The 20,387-nt window shown below is 46.3% G+C and overlaps 1 protein-coding gene across 1 annotated transcript in view; it reads left to right on the top strand.

The window, feature by feature from the left end:
- Positions 1-4,899: 4,899 nt before the first annotated feature.
- The window catches only part of LOC8031599 (diuretic hormone receptor), a 57,883-nt gene continuing 42,395 nt past the window's right edge, over positions 4,900-20,387 (top strand). The window contains exons 1-2 of the mRNA XM_029984548.4: positions 4,900-5,098; positions 10,719-10,856. Coding sequence (XP_029840408.2) covers positions 4,900-5,098; positions 10,719-10,856 — 337 coding nt within the window. The remainder of the gene's footprint in view (positions 5,099-10,718; positions 10,857-20,387) is intronic.

The following is a 20,387-nucleotide window of genomic DNA, read 5'->3' as shown; positions in this document are numbered from 1 at the left end:
TATGAAGCTCAAAGGTGTGTTCGTCTTTATAATTAACAAGTTACAGACGTATTTCTTTCTTACGAGTGTAACATTTATTTTCTGTAGCTGGGCCCGTTTTGTGCTCCTTAATGTCAGTCTGCTATGACGTAATCATCATGTGCGTATGGTTCTAAATATCCTCTTTACAATGCCTACAAAGGCCGAAGTGACGTCAGCCGAACCCAACTCACGCATTGGACACGAAAAATGCGTCGCTCGGATGTATGCGCTCGTCACCAATCAATTCGTTCATGGATATTTGAATTCGCGTTCCTGGCGAATGAGTGCCCTGACGGAACTTATCATTACTTGCGAATGCCAAGTTCTACGGTGTGCTTAAAAACCACGGTGAAAGCTTGGGGTCATCGCACCGGTGTCTTAGCATGTCACGACTTCGTGATTTCACAGTTCTCTCCTGAGTTGAGGATTACAGGTAAGGAAGAAGAAGTTTAAAAATAATTTCGTGGCCCCTTTAACACGGATATGTGTGCTACACCAGATAAAAATATTGACTTTTTGAATGCCGGTAAACTTCCGAAGACCATTTGGCCTGTCGGCAAGAACACCTCATATCCGGCGTCCGTCTCTTTTGATGGCGTCAACAGTTCTCTAGAGACCACCATGCCGTCCTTCTTGGTTGAACCCCGTCGACGTCGCTCCTCACCGGTCGCTGAGAAAATCTCATCTTGAAGGGATGATCGGGTCTTGAAGAAGTATGATGCTAAACATATCTACTCGCTCACTATGGGGCAGTCGAGCAGCAGTCATGTTCCGAGCAAATCGCCCTGTCGTGGCCGGCGCAATCGGATTTTGTTCCATCGAAGCGAAGTCCGAAAGCACTAGGACGGTGCGTTCGTCCCACGAAGCGGCCGCCATCCCGGCGGCGCCGAAAACCGCTCGCCTTGTCCGTCCACCTACGATGCCATAGCAGCTCTCGCCGCCCGACAGTCTCCGGGCTGCAAATCGTCTCACTTTTCAGGAAAAACAGGCACCGTTCCTCCAGAGGTTCTTGCTTTACCGCGATGCCATGCGTCTTATACCACTTTTCAATGAACGAATGGAGATATCAACTAGACTACAAAGGTTGCCACCCGGCGTCGCTAGAAGCACGGTTACCTTGGCAACCTCCCAGGCCCAAAATGGAGATCACTATCAGCGCTTCTGACGTCGTGCATCTAGATAATTTTGCGTCGTGTCGCTACTCTGGCAGCTACGCTGCCATATAGAGTGGCTCTAGCCGCAACCAATGATGCCTGCGCGAGTATCGTCTTCACGCCCTGCGATTTTCGTTTTCTGCTGCCCTTTGATTGGTGTTGCGTTCCGAGGCGCCAAAGACGCATTTTGGAACACTATAGCTCTCCGACTTGTCACCAGCAAGCTAAAAAACCTAGGGCGTGGCGAGCATCTCGTTATACCTCAGCAGCCAACCAGATTTTGCCGATAAGAAAAGAGGAGAACAAATGCTGAAACTAAATCAAGGAGCGTGAACATAATAATAGGTTTCGCTTTCTTAAATCCCCAAAGAAGGTTAAGTCGTGAAAATGGGAAAGGTTAATAGGGCTGACAAAAAACTGACTTCTTGGCCAGTGGTGTTTCCTCCAAAACGTAAACGAAAGCTCGTTTCTCGTTCGTTCTCAATCTTGGAACGAGTTCCCGTTATAAACTCCAGTGGTTCAAAAGAAACGCGTTCCCGTTACATTTCTAAGATTAAGGAGCTTTCGTAGACCGCGTTTTCACCTCCTCTAATCCCTCTGCCACAAAAAAGCCGCTACTGCGCCTGCGCGCCGATGGCCTTGAGTGTAGAGTTTCGGGTATAGCGGGTTGCGAAGAGCGTTGCGGGACGGTGAAGACGATCTACGAAAGCTACCTATTAGGAACTTTAACAAACCGTTACCGCGTTCCGCGTACCGCACTACCGAAGCCTTTGGACTCCGCGGTCACGGTGTCACGCGGGTGCACGCTTATAAGCATGCTTCAAAGGCTCCGGTAGTGCGGTACGCAGAACGCGGTAACGGTTTGCTCAAAGTCCCTATTATAAAAGACATAGCACACGACAGCACAAAGTGTTGGGTTTGACACTGTCGCATTGTTGAAAGATGTGCTTTAGGAGGTTGGCTTTTGTGTAGGCGCGTCGGAGAGCCTTCCAGAACCGCGAAGCGTTGGCGGCTGCGGTTTCTGGGCTGCTGTTGTGGGGGCGGCAGCGAAGGGATGAGGGGTTGACAGAGGAGAAGACGATAGCACGTCTTGCTATATATGACGCGGTTGTGCGAGGAGCGATGGCCAACGTTATTAGATCAGCTAAGTTACGGAACTGCTGATAGACGCTGCATGGACCAGCAGTACCCCCCTCACTCACCACGACTCGCATCCCGTCGTTTGACGCGCCGGATGGTTGCTATGGTAACTGCAGTGTATTCTATGGGATACGTACGTTTCGAAGCGCAACGTCTAGGTGGCGTTCAGTTGTACTCTATGGAACGCACAGTTCGTAAACGAAAACGTAGATGGCGCTTTGAACGACGGGAGGGGGACTTAAGTGAGTAAAAGGGGGTACCCCCTTCCGCGAGAGTTTCACAACTGAAGTATTGTCGTAACGTTGGCGATGGCGATGAAAAGAGAGCGACAGCGCGGCTCGCTCCCGCGACTAAGTTTTTGTTTTTTTTGTTTTTGTTTTGCGTATGAACGTTGTGAGATTTCGGTAGAGAGTGGCACTAACAGCTGCTGCTGCAAAAGCTTATTTAATTTTCTAAGAAATATTTATTAGCATCGAATTGATGGTTTGATTGGTCAAAGGGGCTTTGCATGTGCCGGCAGCATTACTCGTGTGACTTCACTCCGCGACAACTTTTCTTGGCAATGCAGTGGAAGGTAGAGGCCCGCGTCCCCTCTCCCATTTTGAGTGTACGCAGGCTCTCTTTCTCTCCCCCTTTCCAAGGAGAGGAGGAGAGCCCGCGCACACTCAAAATGGGAGAGGGGACGCGGGACGTACCTTCCACTGCATTGCCAAGAAAAGTTATCGCGGAGTATAGTCCTGTACGCCCCCACACGTCTACTCAGGACTTTCGCATACCTTACATTTTTATTGTGCGAATATATATTTAAAGTACTGATTTATTGAGTATGTCAAGTTAATCTCGATCCCATGGTGACCAGGATGCTACGCCATGGCGCAGCCTCCTTTAGCTCGGTGGTTTTATTTGATGCGCAGTCGGTAACGGCATGGACTGGCTCCCGGGAGCAGGCGATCACGTGGGCGCCGTGTGAGGTTCTGCGGATCGGCGCAGCCGCAGTGGGGGTGAGGAGATTCGTCCACTCTTCAAACCCTGGAAAGAGGACAGAAAGCAAAGGTAAAGGCAAGTACTTTTGGCAAGGGGTTGCCCACGACCCAGTCCCTGCAATATGTTCAGAAGATGCCATCGTTGGCTTTATGAATGTAAAAATGTTGGTGATGGTTTCACCGTTTCTGTGCAAAGCGTGTAACCGTGACATATATGTTCGAGCGAAGTTGTTTTTTCTCTCTCACTTTTGTCTCTTTCTTAGAATAAAAAATCGTATTATATTGTCTTCAAGTTATAATATTTCTCAGTACATACCTTAAGTCGAGGTCACACCGCTTCTACACCACAGAAAAGACAGACTGCATACGGATTCGAATGCGAGTCGCCGCGAGATCCGTGCTTTGAATGCCGCGTGGCAATGTGTTCAAGGAAGAACTTGACACGCGGCATTCGAACCACGGATAGAGCGCAGACTTGTACTCGCAAACTGCCTTTTGTATGATGTAGGAGCAGTGCAACCCCTGCTTTATTGTATCGTAAATATCACAACGCTTTATTGCGTCTCATAGTACTTTTGCGATACCTTGAAGTACGTTGCGAGGTATATTTACGCGGCGTTTGTTGCTTGTAGCAGTTGTGCATTCTAGAACAAAATCATAAGGGTTATCCTTACATGCAAACGAGTAGCTGGCACCGCGAAAGCGGCAGTCAATGTCTTCTTTTTGATAAGAAAGGTCGAGAACTTCCGTAGCCGCTGCCCCTCGACGCTGAAACAAGCCCAGAGCATAACGTGGAATATCTTGGCCTCTGCTTCGTTTCAAGAGTTTTGAGAAGCGTTAGTAGAGTAATAAGCACGAGTACACGGCCTCGGGCAAGTAGTTTTCTCGCGTAGGTTCACGCCCATGCGCTTTTGGTATAGTGTCTCACCTTAAGGTGAACAAAGCCCCAAGCGCGAGCTTTTCTGATTGAACTGTGCATCGAACTGCGCATCGAGCTGTGATTGAACTGTGCTTTTTAGATAAGGCATATATATCCTGCTCGAGGCTATTCCTTGCGCCGAGGAATGCACAGAGCTCTCCACACAGTCAGCACGATCGGGTAATTCCCGGATTGTTCTTTTTGCTTCTTTTTTTTTTTTTTTTCACAACTAACACAGTGTCATCGAAAATACTAGGACTGGGCTTACAGAGGACTCATTCAGCCGGTAAATGATCGTGCTGTGTGATAAAGATAAGAATTAGGCGTCGATCGTTTTCCTGAGGAAATCTAATTTGTTATATAACTGTCTAGCCGTCTCGCAACGTCTTTAACCCAGCGAGGACCGAAAAAAAAAAAGAAACTTACGCTTAACTTTGTGTGTTTTTATACCCTTGTTAAACGGGCATTTTAAAGGACTTTGGAACAAGCTCGTTTATGAAATCGGCGAACCAGCGCACGCCGTTGGGCACGTGCGCACTCAACATCACGAGCCGACTGTCTGATTTTATAACGTGTAACAAGGGTATAAAACGCTGTGTGGCAGGGGTACTAGTTAATCAACTACCAGTGCCTCCATTTCAATTACGTCCATTGTCGCCGTCTCTCGTTTAGTTTTCAGAACATGACGGACGATTCTGAATACGAGTTCTTCCAGTCGCCTCGTCAGGACCCTCCCGAGACTTCGTCGAACGGCAGCGTCCAAGACGACCACGAGCTCAGGGGGACGTCTTCGGGAGCAGCTGCCTCTTCCTTCGACGGAAATGGTTCGCTCTCGGCCAGACTGCTGTGTTACATGTCGGCCAGAACCTTCAACGAAACGGGTGGGTGCTGCTCCTTTTTTTTTTATTTACTATTAAATGTACTTCTTCATAGTTTTGTGAGTCATGCTGGGTCTCGTTTGATTGGCTAATGAGTGTACGCCATACCGATTATGTAGAAAAGGAGTAAAGGAAAGGGGGGAGGGAGGCGGTTGTTATAACTGAGGGTGAACGAGCTCTCCGTGAAAGGAACGGAGATTGGGCATAGCGGGCGGTTCACAGACTTGCGTTCAGTCCGACCTAGTGCGAAAGCTGCTATGGCAACGGCTGCGTCGGCTTCAACGCAGCTCGTGCCGCAGCAGCTGTTGCCATAGCAACCGTAGCGCTGGGTTGGACTTAACGCAAGTGTGTGAACCGCCCTTATCAAGAACGCATGAAAGAAAGGGAAGAGTAGAAAGGGTAGTTCGAAAGTACGGCAAGAAGTACCGTGAGGAAGAAGGGGCGAGGGGCTGGCTACCATCAACAGCCGACTGCCTGGCAACCTCCGCCGGGAGGGCTAGCAACATAATTTCACTGCTTGGCTGCCAAAACGAGACGCCTTACCTAAATAAAAAAGGTAAAATGAAGACAAAGAAACGTGGAAAAAATACGCGATAAACACATTAGAATAATAAAAAAAAAAGCTGCAGCAGAATGTAGCAGGTAATATGTCAGCTGTGACCACATAAATACCATTATGGCATAAAAAATTCGAAACTGAAAGAAAGACGGTGGACAGAATAGTATTTTTTTTATAAACCATACGAGTGATTTGTTCCGTCCGGCTAGTTGGATAGGCAATAAAAGCACAAGTAAGCTTTGTGTCGCCCTCTCACTATCGGTCCCCGCGTTATCGGAGCTTTCCTTTCCAAAAATAAAGACAAATAGAAAAAAAAATATCTGTGATAAGGTATTGCGCAATTCAAGAAGAAGAAAAAACACGCGCGCGTCACAGTTTCAATGGGCAATCAAAGTGCGCGAGCGCACATGGGCCACAACTTCTGCATAACCGCAGAAAGTTGTCCGCGGGTATGGTTAAACGTCAATCACATTCGCGCTATTAGCATTTTAAATTTCCCTCAGATCAGTTATCGCTAACGTAGAATCTCCAGCAACAAATACCGTTACCGCAAACCTGGAAGTGATATAAAGCGGCGAGGTTTGACGATAAGACTTTCTAAGCCGATAAGTAGCGAGCCCAGCGAAAATTGATTCGGCCCTCGGAAAATTCGCTGCGGCACACGTTCTGATGAAGACGGAGGACCGTACACCAAGTCGCCGATCGCTTTTCTGAGGTCCCCGGGTGAATTATCGATATTGGTGTTGGGCGTTATTGTGGCGACGGCAGATGAAGACGAAGTGCGGCGGCAGGGGCGGCTGTCGCTTTCACTTTATTTCTCTCTCTGTCGGCCAGTCCCGGCCGGTGAATACTCGTCGTCACGCTTGGATGTGTTGTTTTAGGCGGCAGAGTAGACCATCTATCCTTTTTTTTATTCTTTTAATCTTGATGGAGTGTACGTTGGAGGGGCAGGGCGAAAGGAAAAATTAGTTGAGTAAATGTTGATCTGCTTATACGAACGAAGTGAGGTCTATGCAACCTCGAGGCTTGTTGCCCCACCTGACGTGTGGAGGAATATAAAGAAACAGACGGTCAGAAGTGGGGGATTTTCTTTTTATCAGCTGCTTTGGTAATCAACTCAATAAGTGTTTTGCCAATTTTATTTATTTTGTGTGATCAAAGAAGCATGATGTGATCACTTTACTACCTATATTACCCCTTTCGTCACAATAAAAAGGCGAAGTAATTGTATATTTAGGATATTGTATTGGTGTAATATCTGAGAGATTAAAAAGAATAGAAAATGACTACTCAGTTTTAAAGCGTCTTCCTTAAGAACCGTAGTAAAAAAAGTCCGACTCCTCGAGGAGAATTACAAATTATGTCCTTTATGTGGAGAATTAAGATATATGTAGGTATATTTTAGACGAAATATACGTTCTCTTATCAAGACGTGCACGTTTCAAGCGACAAAAGCATCGCTTTTTTCTCCTACAACCAAATCTCGCAAGAACTACTTCGCGTCGCGTAGGAGCGTTGCGCCAAACGAGCTTTTTTCTTGAGGAAAAAGCGGGTATAGGTACTGAAACTGTGATCATACTTGGTTTCACCTTGTAAGACAAGACTCAGTCGAAGCTGATGGCACCGATCAGACAGCGTCAAAGGGTGTTCGTCATGTTTCTGTATACGTGTTCTGTATCATCGCTGAACCAATCATAAACAAAAAAGGCCCGGTGAGTTGCACTTTTGACTCGGTTGATTGGTCTCATTAGCTCGCAGCGTCGACTGCGTCTGGGCTCAAGCTGAAATGAAGTATAGAAGAGTTGCCTTTATTATAATGCATCCATTCGCAGCAAACCAGCAAAACTAATTGCGCGTGACCTGGTAAAGCTATTACAGAAGTACTGAGCACTTTTGAACCGAAGAAGTTCTGAGAACTTTTAAAGTAGTCTCATTTTTATGGAAACACGCCCACTGACCGGCGGGGTCTGGGACCGCGCGCGCACAAGATTATGCTCTAACGAAGCACAAAGCATCTGTCCACGTTTCTTTTGGACGACAAGAGCTACCGACTGTCCGAAACGTCGATCGTTTTAGGACACTACCAGTGGCCTACAACGGGACTTCCCGCCACTCCTGAATAGTTGAACGCTTTCCGAGTTTCCATATTCCGAAAGAGCTTGAACTCAAGTCAGAGCACATCGGGACCGACTCTGAGAACAAACTTTTGTCTCGCAAACCATCTGTGTTTTTTGTTGGTCTCCCACATTTTGCTTTTATTCATGTTTTTTTCTGTTTTTTTTTAAAGAAAGGTAAAACGAAAGCAAATTTTTACGAAGAACCTTTTTTTCTTCTTCCTTTTGACATCGCCACCTTTTTTTTTTTTTGTTTCTTTTTTCTAACATAGGACTAGCGACAAAAGTAAGAGGTTTGCATGATTAAATTTGTAAACCCTCATTTCTGCTTTGAGAAGAAATGAGGGTGAGGGAAAGAGGATATAGAGAAAGACAGCACCATATTTCGCCTCCTGACAATTTTTCTTGGCGACGGGGAAGAGAAAAACCGCGCTCTGCCCTTGTCAACGTTGACGAAGACGGATTGGACATGCCTCAGATACGAGTTGGTAATAAAAAAAAACCCTTATTAGAAAAATTATTTTTTAGACGCGATGGATAATGAGTTGTCACTTCGCACCATTCTTGATAAAATTGAGTAGCGCTTCGGTCTTCTGTAGAATAATTTGTTGGTTGAACTCTCGAAGATATAGGCTGTTTTTAATCTCAGTTTGAACTGAAAAAAGAAAAAAAAAAAAGGGGCACAAAGCAGTTCAGGTTAAAGTCTTACTCTCGCAGCCTGTTTAGTCTCAGAACGCGAACATCGTTGCACTTATAAAAAAAAAGAAAAAAAAAGTTTCAATTACTTTTCGCAGCGTTGTAAATCTTAGCGTAGTTTCCACAATTCTCCAACGCTGTTAAACATACTTGCATGAGCGCGTGCGATTAAGACGCAGGCCGAAACGGCGTGCTTTCGCGGTAGTGCGAGACTGGATCGCTGTGGAGGCTACACTAACCTTGACAACGTAACAAAAAAACCAGCTAGTACCTTTTACAACAATGTACTCACCACTTGGCCGATTGGCAGCGAACCGCTTTAATTGAATCGCGGCGGGGGTTTCACCTAAACGGGAGTGTCGCTTTCTTCTCTATATCAGCCCACGACTTATATTTCAAATGGAAAAAAAAGAAGTTTATTGAAGGTGTTGCGTGTTTGGATGTGCGTAGAGTGGATGCCATTACAAGGTTTGTTAATGGAACAAACCAGTATTGGTTCTGAAATAGTAAAGGGAAATGCTATCCTTCTACTTATCTCTTTGGGTTAAACGAGGTAAGTTTTGCTCAGCAATCCTGAGCTAACCATCGAATAAAATGAGTAAGGAAGAGTAAACATTAATGAAAGCGATATGTGCCTGCTCTGGTGTTCCACGGAACCATTCACAATCGTCGACACCATCGCGTAATGTCTTTTTTTTTTGTTTTGTTGATGTTTTTGCTGTTGCGAACTCTAACTATCCGGGGGCTGAGCAGAGAATCCTTCTTGGAACTTTAGCAATCACGTCTGATTATTATTTACCGGAAGGTTTAGCGTAGCGTACTTCTGTGTCTGCCACCTAGGGAAGATTTACGACACGGAGTGACCATTAATTGTTACCGATTGACCCTTGCCGACACTAACCCCAGTGGGACTCAACTCTCTCCCTCTCTCTTTCTCTTACACTCTCTGCCTGTTCTCATCTCAATTTAGTCGTTTGGGCGACGTCATCACAGCGGTGATGCCTCGAGCGCCTTTCTACTTTATGCTGACAACTGCGGCAACCGTACTGTATAAGTTCCAAACCTTCAGTGCGCGTTGCCGATTTCTAGTTTTTAATTTAACGCGATAAAGTAATTCAGTAAACTGCAATTTGTTTTTCATTTGGTACACATAACCTAAAGCCAACATACGTCGGCTTGACGAGGTTTAGCACCCATCTTCTGGCAGACGGCCAACAAACAAAAAGTTAAAAAAAAATAATAATTAAAAAAAAAAAAACAAAAAAAAAACAAAGCGCCTTAGAACACAGAAATACACACATGGGTAGGTGGGAACAGTAGTCCTGGGCGCTTATTTGAATTTATTTCTTTTTCCAGTGCTTTCTACACCCAAATACCACAGCGCACAGTAGCAAAGTGTGTAGTTGGGCGAGTCGGCACATGATGAGAATAAATAGAACAGCACACAAAAGACACAGGCAAGTGGAAGACACGAACAACGCTGCGTTTGTTTCTGCCTTTCACTTTTCCTTGTGACTTCTTTTGCCGTTTTCTATTCTCGCTTACGGCAATTTGTGTTCGTGAGATTATGGCCACTATAAAGCGCACTAAAAACAAAAACAAAGCGCATTACTCAGGTTTTAAACAGTGATGATTTTTCTGATTTGCTTTGAGTATACTTATTACTTTCTTGCGCGATTTCTTTTTACCAGTATTGTGCGAATTCATGCCCTAGCAAAAGGTGACTGGGAGATGCCAATTTAATCTAAGGATACCCAACTTATCATGGCAAATTATATGCTGGAGTTTCTGGACACCTCTAACCTTCTCTAGGAAAAGAGTCACAGTAGCAGCTTTTCTTTGTATGTGGATAATTTTGTTGAAGCTTCTAGACGCTTTCAGTTCTAAATTCCGAAGGTGCACATTAAAATGGCCAATATAAGTTGCCCTTCCGAGAGTAGGCTAAGTAGCAAAAGTGTCGTTAGGAGTTGTAATACTGAAAATAGACGCAATCCTACACCCTTCATGGCTTTAAGAATCGGGCCATGATTTCACAGCGCTCATCAAGCCTCCTACAGGTATACCCCATCTCAACGGCTAATTTGTTATGTCAATGTTTAAGAGACAGGATAGCTGGGCCTAGTGTATATGGATTCATCAACCTACCAATGGCACCTTAGAATGGCGTATTCGCAGTTCATTAATGTTGAGTCTCGTGGGTTGTGTGATAAAACTCCCAACGCTCTTGATGCCAAATGCTTTTCTTTCCATGCAGGCGCCCGGGAGTCGTCCTCATCTCTTCGGTGCAGGCTGACGTGGGACGGCCTGTCGTGCTGGCCCTCGACGCCGGCGTCCTCCGTAGCGGTTCTGCCCTGCTTCGCATCCTTCAACGACCTGCTCTACGACACCTCCCGTGAGTTGCGCGGGAATCAGGTTGCAGACACAAGGGTAGTGTCGCGTTCAGTCGGCGCTCCTTTACGCATCCTCCGACGCCCCGAGTTTCACACTCCGAGCGCAGCAGCTAAACGGCGCATAGCGTACAGGAGCGCGACACACCGAGGCTGCGTTCCAAACCTAATCGAATGAATCCAAGTTACCCAGGCTGATGATGTCACGTGACAACAAAAATAGAGAAACGCTGGACGCGGGTAGGTTTTCGATAACCACCTTTACCCTAGAGTTATATCGAGTAAGTTTTGGAACACGGCCAGAAACTATCGACGGGCCACACGAGCTCCTTCCGACCCTGAATACGGGTGGCAGAAGCCGAAAATATTTCGAAGATATATAATCAGGCCCGTGTGGAGCGGCAGAGTCAAAAAAGCAAAGGAGACGGCGACGTTATGAAGTTTCTACGAACATTTTAATATTCCAGAAAGGTTTCAAGACTCGTTTCGTGCACATGCGTGGAAGTTGGAAGGTCGCCTTGGCCGATCTATTTATTGACCATGCATGCTGTTCCGATTTAAATTAAAGACAACATTCTAGAACCCGCTCGTCGACGCAGGAAAACTCAAATTTGTCAGAGATTCCCTGATTCCGTCGGTTCTGGCTCGCAGCGAGGCGGAAGCTACGCCAATACCGGCACACCGTCGTTCGATTCACGTCAATTCGTTGTTAGGCGGTATGCATGAACAAACCTCTCTCGCAACGCTAACTGGTGTTTCGGCTTTCCAATAAGTATCTTTATTCGCTGCGGCTGGGCTAAGCATTCTAAGCAGGGCAGCGGTCTGACTGTCTTTTGACCACAACTGTTCTGTCGCCGAGCTATCGGCACCTCGTTCGATAGATCAATTCGTTTTCAGGCAAGGCGCACGAACAAACCTTTTCCTCAAAACTCACTGATGTTTCGGCTTTCACATCGAGGTATCTTTATTCGCTGGGCTAAGCATTATAAAAGGGACAGAGCGGTCCGAATGTCTCCTAATCTCGACAACTTTTCTGTCGCTGTGCTATCGGCACGCTGCTGTTTGACAGATGCATTTTTTTTTTTTCAGGCGAGATGCACGAACAAACCTTTTTCGGATCGCTAATTGCTGTCTTGGCTTTGAAATCAAATCGTTTTTACCTGCTGGATTAAGCACTAATCAACTGAAAAGGGGCAGCGGTCCGGCTACGCCTTTTCGTCTCGACGGTCTCAACCACTGATCTCTCAACAGCAGCGCAGCCATTTTGTTTGTTTACGTGACGTCTCGGAGCGCGAAGAAATCACTCGCGCTCCGAAAAATTCTCGGTGCACGAAGAGCGCGCTCGAGTGTCAGTCTCTGGTGGCACTCCTGTCCGTTTAGTGAAAGGAGCGCCAAACTCTCGCGCTCCTGAGCACGGACAATTAACGCGCCCATTGAGATGAGGTCATAACTCAGATAGATGAATGGATAGTAGTGGCCCTTAGGGTATGGGTCGGCATCTTGCGCCACCTAGCGTCTAATTTGCCATCTTTTTTACTTTTTATCAATTTGAGTTTTTTTTCCTGTTTCTTTTTGCTTGTTTTGGTGCACTTTGTAGAAATTGCATTTTAAAATAGTTTATCTTCAAATCAAGTACCTGCATTGGTCGATTTAAAAATGCGAAAGCATGCCGCCTGCGACGTATTCCTTCTGCCTCGCGTTCCTTCTGCCTCGTTCTATTGCCGCCAGAGACGCTTTGAATCGCGATCCGCTTGCGCCTCACGCGTTCGAAAGGCTTTGTTCCGTCTCCTAGCGCGTTGCGCCGCTGCTCGTTCCGCCCGCCGTGTATTCAGAGACTTGACAACGAGGGTGGGATTTCGCTGCCTGCCTCCTCGCTCGTTGTGCTACGTTATTTCGCTTTCTTAGTTCGCCTGTGGTGCACTTGCGTGGACGGGCAGGTTTCGCTACTGCCGAGGTTGCGGCCACCGGAGGCGTCGCCATGTTCGTCGGCGTCGAGAGGAGCTCAAGCGGCCGATCGCGCGCCACCGTGTTCGTTTTGCCGGCGCAGGGCCCGCAGCGCCATGGGGTGGCGTTCCTTGAAACTAGGACGCGCGCCAGCCAATGGGAGCTTCGTTCTTCGAAACATGGACACGCGCCAGCCAATGGGAGTCTATCTATCAAATCGCTGCCACAGACTACACGCTTCGCTTCATGGGGACAGGGTAATTTAGCTGCCGTTTGGCGCGCGGCTTCAAAAGCTGATAACGCCGGTTCGCTCCATGCGACAGCTAATGCTTTCGCATTAAAAGGAAAACGGACCCCCGCTTTCTTCCCCCGGTAGGGTGACCACCCGTCCCGCGACTCGCGGGACTGTCCCGCATTTTGGGCTCGTGTCCCGCGTCCCGCAAGAAATTCCAAAATCTTCAAAATGTCCCGAATTTCACATTGTCGTAACAATCACTGCGCAAATTATGGCGCTTACGGACAACGGGCGACGAGGAACCGCGGAGGTCGCTGATAAACGTGTGAATCTCGATGGTATGTCATTTTCTTGCCAAGCACTGCGGGAAGCAACCGTCGTTTTTGCAGGAGACTGACGCGCATGCGCCGTTGTGCCTCTACACTTGATGACAAAATATTGCAAGCGAAAATTGCTCGCCAAAAGCTGAAAAATAAACTATTGTAATTAGTTGCAAGTCATACTGTATCATACGAAAGAGTTGTTGTGTAAAACTTTTTTTTTTTTTTAGTGAAGACGGCCACACAAGGCAAAAAAAACTCGCAACTTACAACGGTCTAAAAAACAACATAAGGTTTTATTTTTGTGTATGAGCATGTTAATATAAGAGTAAGTATCGACAGGAAACAATACGCCGAAAATATTTACTGTTTTTAATTCCTTTTGATGCATTGGGGTCTGGTGCAGTCGATCTTTATGTTTTTAACTTACATATCTTGAAAAAAATATGTACTAATAGAAATAAACAAAAGTATATCACTGAGCGAAGCCTATATCAGTGTAATTGCCTCGTACAATTTTTAGATGTATAATACGCTTTCGGACAGCCCAAGATTTTGGGGTGTGCGCGTTGACGAATTTCCCTTAATACTGATTTCTTGAGTCATAAAAATACCGTCCTCCTCCCCCCCCCCCCCCCCCCCCCCCCCCCCCCGGTCAAGGTGTCCCGCACTCCACCGGCTGGAAGGTGGTCACCCTATCCCCCGGCGAGGGAGTCACTGATCTTCCTCTGGTCAACCTTGTTGGCCTTCTTTCCAAACCAAGACCCTGTGAGAGACAGCATTGATACTTTAGGCCGGAGTCAGCCAGGAAGGAGTCCAAATTTTCCTCTGTCCTCCCTGTCTTCAGTTGTGCTCGTTGCTTTTACCAATTTCAGTTTTCCCTAGTCTCCTTCCGCCAATGCTATAACCTCCTTTTCGTTACCTCAACCTCTTTATAACCCCCTTCCATCTTCTCCACCGAAACCCAGGGACCCATCTACATCTGCTCTCCCCTCAGGGAGGGCAGGTTTAAGCCTCTTGCACATCATAACCACGTGTTTTATAGTTTCGCTCTCCATTTCACATATGTGGCAAGCTGGCTCTCTATCTTCGAATTTTGCCCTATAAGTGTTCGTTCTTAGTACCCCAGTTCTGGCCTCAAACAGTAAAGAACTCGATCCCCCGGGAATTATCAAAGTTTCTTTCCTTATTTTCTGTTTTTGTAACTCGTACATAGTTAAAGCTGACCTCTCCCGCCTACTTCCTTCCCCTCTCTCCTCATGCTTAACTCTGTTCTATACTGACTTCGTTTCACTTCCCGCGTGTAAAAATTAGTTTCCGAGCTTTCGAGTCCGTCTCGTCCAATTTGTGTTTAAGCTTTTTATGTATAGGAACTTATATACCTTAACTGTTCACCTCATCTGCTCGATATCAGTTAGCCTTTGGTCAAATTTTACTTGTTGCCTCTCTGCTCTCAAGGGATGCCCAACCCATATCCCCTTGTACCCCTTAATTTGGACTGTTACCATGAGCCCCTGAAGCTAACCTCCTACACTCCTTTGCCTACCTCTAAGTTTGAACGTACTTCAGATTTGGTGGAGTGAACCCAAGGTGGCCAACTGCGCTTTGGATTTCTTCCCCAAAACTTCGGTATTATGTTCTGGAATAGGTAACTTGTACTAGTGAGCGTACTTGTCTTATAGTGGCGCTGCCGTCAGAGGCCGATGCCTTCACGACATTCCATTGAAGCTTCATAACCAACGAGCAAGTGGTTTTGACTTATCGTTTATTTGAGTTTAAAATTAGATTTTTTGCGTTTCCAGACGAAATATTGATGTTTCTGTGGTTTTACTGCTACCTACGTCATAATGAAGCAAAAAAAAAAAAATATATATGAGCTCCAGAATTTGTTATTTGTATCCCTTAAAGGGGGATGGTAAGTAAAATTTACAGAAGAAGCTATCCTCTATTTTACTGCTTAAATATACTACGGTCTCTGGAGAAACTGGCCTCTAAGGCGCGCTGGGATGAGCGCTAAAAGTTTTCGAGTTTACCACGGCGTAGATCCGTACACTCAAAGCGATACTGAACCGAAATTTCAAGCTCAGAAAACAAAGCTGGTCTGATAGGCGGGACGCTGCAAAACCAAGAAATATCATTCATACAGCGATATCTCCAACGGATCGCCGAATTTTCGGAAGAGAAGTGCACGATTGAACAGAGCCGACAAGGCCGACAAGACAAGACACGTCACGATTCTCATTCTCTCTCCTCCTCGCTTCGTTCCGCCAAGCTGGTGAACCGAAGCGAGGAGGAGAGAAGCGAGGCCGTTTCCCCTCTTCCTCAACTGTTCCAGGAGGATCGTGACGTCAAAGCCCTCGCTTGATCGAGCCCTTCTTTTCCTTAGGTACTGCCATTCGATCGTCTGACATATCGATGTATCAGTGATGTTTTGGTGTTCGTAGCGTCCCGTTCAAGGCTTCTGCGGCCTTAGTTAGCGAAATCGGGATTTCGGGTCAGTATAGCTTTAACATCTGTCGCAAGTCGCGGCTGCGACAGGTTCATGTTGTTCGGAAAGCGATTTTTCTGCCCATGAAGCATCGCTTCCAGCTGAATGGATAACCCCTCTACGGAGATTAATTGAAGGCAACAATTGCAGCCGCATGGGAAAAGCACAAATAGAAAAAAAAAAAACATATACTACGACAGAAAACTGGCGTCCTTCGCGCCATTCTACGACGTGCTGTGCGGGGAAGGAATCACGTGGCTTGGAACCGCAGTGGAGCTGCTTGTTTTATTGGCTTTCAAATAATTACGGCATGAGCATTTACTTTTTATTAAGAGATTCATCTCCTGAGCCGTTTAAAATACCTTCGGAGGTATAACATTACTGAGAAAAAGTCAACATACTGGGAATATTATTTATTGCTTGGGTGTTCACAGAGAAAATCTGTACCTTCAAAACGACGAATATAAAGGGCGGAAGCGCAAGGCTCGGATGTAGTAATCGGAGTAGTGTGCTGTTGTATTGTATGTGTATGCGCTCGTTACATTGGCCACAAGATGTTTTTAGTGGCGCCAACTCGCGGGCGCCTTCCTGTAACGCACGTTTTTTGCGTTGTTTTCATCTTCTGAAGCATGATTCGAGCGAACGACGCGCTATGTCAGGGCAGAGTGTGGGTACGTTGGTTCGCATCTACGCCAATAAAAACGTTTTATTTATTAAATGAACGCGTTTAACGTTTTTTTTAGTTAGCTTTCTAATAAATAACAGCGCCTCAAAGTTGTTTTTTTATTTTAGAAAAGCTTTAAAATGTTTAAAAACAAGTATCGAGCTTTACATTACAGCTTGTGCGGCGTGCGTCAGGGCGATTCTCCGCCTCTCTGATTCTTTTTTTTTTTTCAGACTTGTCGAGAATGCTGTATGGAAAGGTTTTGCATTTATCAGAGTAAATGGCGTGCTGTCTTAGCTATGCACGCGCGCACAGTTACGTTGCAAAGCGCCGCAAACTTGTTTTAGCTACATTGAGTTTGCCGATACCAACGCTTCTATCAAATCCTCCCGATTCGAGTACATGACAAAGAAGTTTGTCACATCGCGAATTCTACTCGAAAGAAAAGCAGACATTTTCAAAAATTCTTAAATTGTCGGCCATTGCCCGGCAAATTCAGGCGATTGATTTGTCCTATCTTATTTTTAGTAAGAATCGCTCAAACAGCGCATGAAGCGAGCTGAGCCGAGGGATCCAAGATCTACGCGGTCTGCCCCAGTCTGTCCTACCCGTGACGTCACAAACGATGATGTTAATAGCCAGAGAAGCGTCCCTTGTAGTTCGCACACGCCGCTAATATGTTCAGTTGATGCTTGTGGTACGCGTAATGTATATGTGTGTATAAAAAAATGCCCGATGCGCGATGGAGGCGTGAGAAAATGAAATATTTTGTGGCTTACGAATTGGGCGGTATCTAGCGCCACCTAGCCTAGCTACTTGCAATCACTCTGCTTGACTCTGCCATCCGGTGGTGAGCGATTTAACCCTCTTTCACGCTTCGCGATGGAGAGCGAGCACAAGCGTCGCTGCGATCGCCGCGCCCGGATTGGGTGAGGCGTACTTTGACGTCAGGGCGAGTACTCCGCTCCGCGATCTCGCATCGGCTCGCCTCCCAGCACGGGTTTCCTGGATTGGTGTTGTGTGCCGCAAGTTCTTCGAGGAGCTGGACTTCGTTTACCCGGTGTGCACGACGTTGAGTTAGGCCGATATTGACGTGCTTCCGTACATTTTATAAGCCTGCTCGTACCTTTTACCTTTAAAATTGGGTTACAAATCCCGAAAGCTATCGGCGGAGGCAATTCCGCCGATGAAGCTCCCCGTCTGTCCACACGACACAAGGCAATCTTGCGAGGGGTCGGTGAAGCGACGGCGCAAGCGTTTCAGACGCTGGAATTCTGTTCCTTGCACGTTTATGATTTAAGACGATATTAGATCCCGCTTTCAAGCCATTTGAAGTGGCATTTATATCATGGGCCTTTGGGTGGTCGGCAAATTAGCTCGCGACCCTGACTCTGCGCTGCCACTCTGCATGCGCTGGTTCGCAGATGTTTTAAAGGCCGTGCGTCTGATGATCTTGAAAGTGCTCGTGGAACAGGGTTGTTTTACATAAATGTAGCTTCTTCGCGAATTAGTTATATAGTTTATACACGTATGCAGGCATATTTCTTAGAAGCTGCACAATTACTGGAAATTAGTTGGTTTGGTAGCAGCAAAAACGGCCGAATTGCCCCCCGTTGTCTGTATGATATGTATTGAACTGCCAAACTATGCACGGCAATAGTGCCGTAATGTGGAATGTTTATACTTTTTCCTGACATTCTTTATTCCAGCCTATTCCGAAAATACACCGTTTAGTCCGAATTGTCATTTCCAATTAAAAGAGACACTGCTGCAGGTCCCCAAAAGCTTCCTCAGCCTCCAAACTCCCTACAGCTGGACTCTCTGACAACAGAGGAAAACAGGAGTAAAAGCAAGCATTCGAACGTCAGTCCAGCGGTAGATGCAGCACTAGTAGCAGAAAATGTGGAACCTGTGAAGGGCGACAGTCTACGTGAGAAAAGCTTCTGGTGTTTTAGCTTCAGGACAATTCGATTTAAGTAAAATTTCAATTTTAGGGCTTAAGAGGCTAATAACGGGCTAGACACCTTCGCTTACGTTTGTTATACATTACTTGAGGGTTGATATAAACAAGTCCACAGATACCACCCGTGTAGTCCATTGAAATACTATCCGAATCCAGCAAAGGTCAAATGCAAGCAATGTATATAATAAATGTTCCTTGTTTGTTTTTTTACTTTTCTCCTGCACTTGGGCTGTCTTACTTCTGATTCTTTCTCGATGGCCCAGACTGTATTTAACATGTTGCTCGAGCAGTATGCAGCTTTTCTGCTTCGGCGATCTTGGTTAAAAACAGAGATACAAAAAAAAAAAAAATATATATATATACATAGCCTGCCAATTCATTCAGACCATCAGCAGCATTTATTGTGCGAGATGTAAATATATAGTGATGCTCCTGCGATTGTGGCCATATTTCTTTATTTTCATATACCAGCTGTGATTCATGCGTTGCCTGCCCTGTCAACCATGCTTAAAATGTTGGTTGAAGTTTCGCCTGTAGCTACCGGCCATACCTCAATATAGGTTCATATAAAAATTTACACTTCCTACAAAAAACACGCCAAAAGAATTAAATAGAAACGAGCGCGCCGTCAGCTAGCGTCGTCACAGCCTCCACAGGGTGAGCGGGTCGAGTCGGGAAAAAATTCTCTCCTCGCCGTGACGTCACCCCGGTTCGCCGTAAGGGGGCGCCACGCGAACTTCTCGGGGCTAATAGCTCAGAGCGGCTTTTGATTTCGCGAATGGTTTACAACTCCCCCGTGATGCGCGGTTTTGACGAAGGAATTGTGCTTCGAGGAATAGCAAAGGTACGTCGTAAAGTGTGCGAAGTAACTGGGTATCGGTTGTCATCGTTTTACATCGCAGTGCTGACGACGAGAAGACTGAGTTACTGCTTTCGAAAAGCAAATTTATTTACCTGCGGTGGAAGCTGGCTTTTTAAATAAATACAGTTCGCGAAATTCTCGCGTTAAGCTTTTATTTGTTGCTTGTTTTGACCTGTGTACTAGACGTAGTGTCCGAGCGTCCTCGCTAAGCCTTATTGAGCTCGATTCGCTCGATTCAGGGCCGCCATAATTAGATGCAGACGACGGAAAATCTTTGCTCCCCTGCTTTCAGGGACGAAAGCTTGTCCCTTTCTGAAGGAACACATATGTTACAGTGCGTTCCTTTCCTTAGGGAGGACTAGATAGAACCATTGTTCTAAGGGTCCATTTCATACCCAGGTGGCACAACGCCGTCTAAAGTGAAAAAAAAAAAAAAAAAAATAAACACACTTTTTTTTTTTTTTTACGGTCAAGATATATTTTTGTTTAGTTATACTCGGATTTTAGTTTCAGCTTTAAACGTAGCAAAATCGAAAACTAACGGCCCTAGAAGTCTGAGCACCATTTGCAGCGCCACGTCCAGATTCGAAGTTGTTCTTTAACGACGGTCTTTTTCGAAGGCGAACGGTAGCCATTAGCACAGTCCAACCGAAATGGCGACTGCTCCACCCGGACATGACTACAGGACATAATCACGTTGGATTGCCATTTGGGATACATTTGCATTAAGCCCATGGGCCGGCGCCGTGATGACTCATCAAGCGAGCGACCTTGAGCTCGTCAGCAGTGAAGCACGACCGCTACCACCACCGCTGGCCGTTTGTACACACTTGGGTCACCGATAAGCAGCGTGTTTCGGACGGGCACGGCAGTTTGTTCGCCGAGCACGTTCGTTAGCTCCATTTAAGGGCTCCCCACCTCTCTCGTTTCGTAGCTCGGCGAAAGCGCATTCATCCCGTTTATATTAGATGGGCTCGGGGTAGCTGGCTAACGACAACCACGGAGAGATTCTGAAGGACTTCGTGGCATGTCGGAGCGTCGGTAGTGACGAGACGGGCGA

Source organism: Ixodes scapularis, unplaced genomic scaffold, assembly GCF_016920785.2.
Source record: "Ixodes scapularis isolate PalLabHiFi unplaced genomic scaffold, ASM1692078v2 PGA_scaffold5__190_contigs__length_132052651, whole genome shotgun sequence".
Lineage (NCBI taxonomy): Eukaryota > Metazoa > Arthropoda > Arachnida > Ixodida > Ixodidae > Ixodes > Ixodes scapularis.
This window is presented reverse-complemented; position numbering and strand designations above follow the sequence as displayed.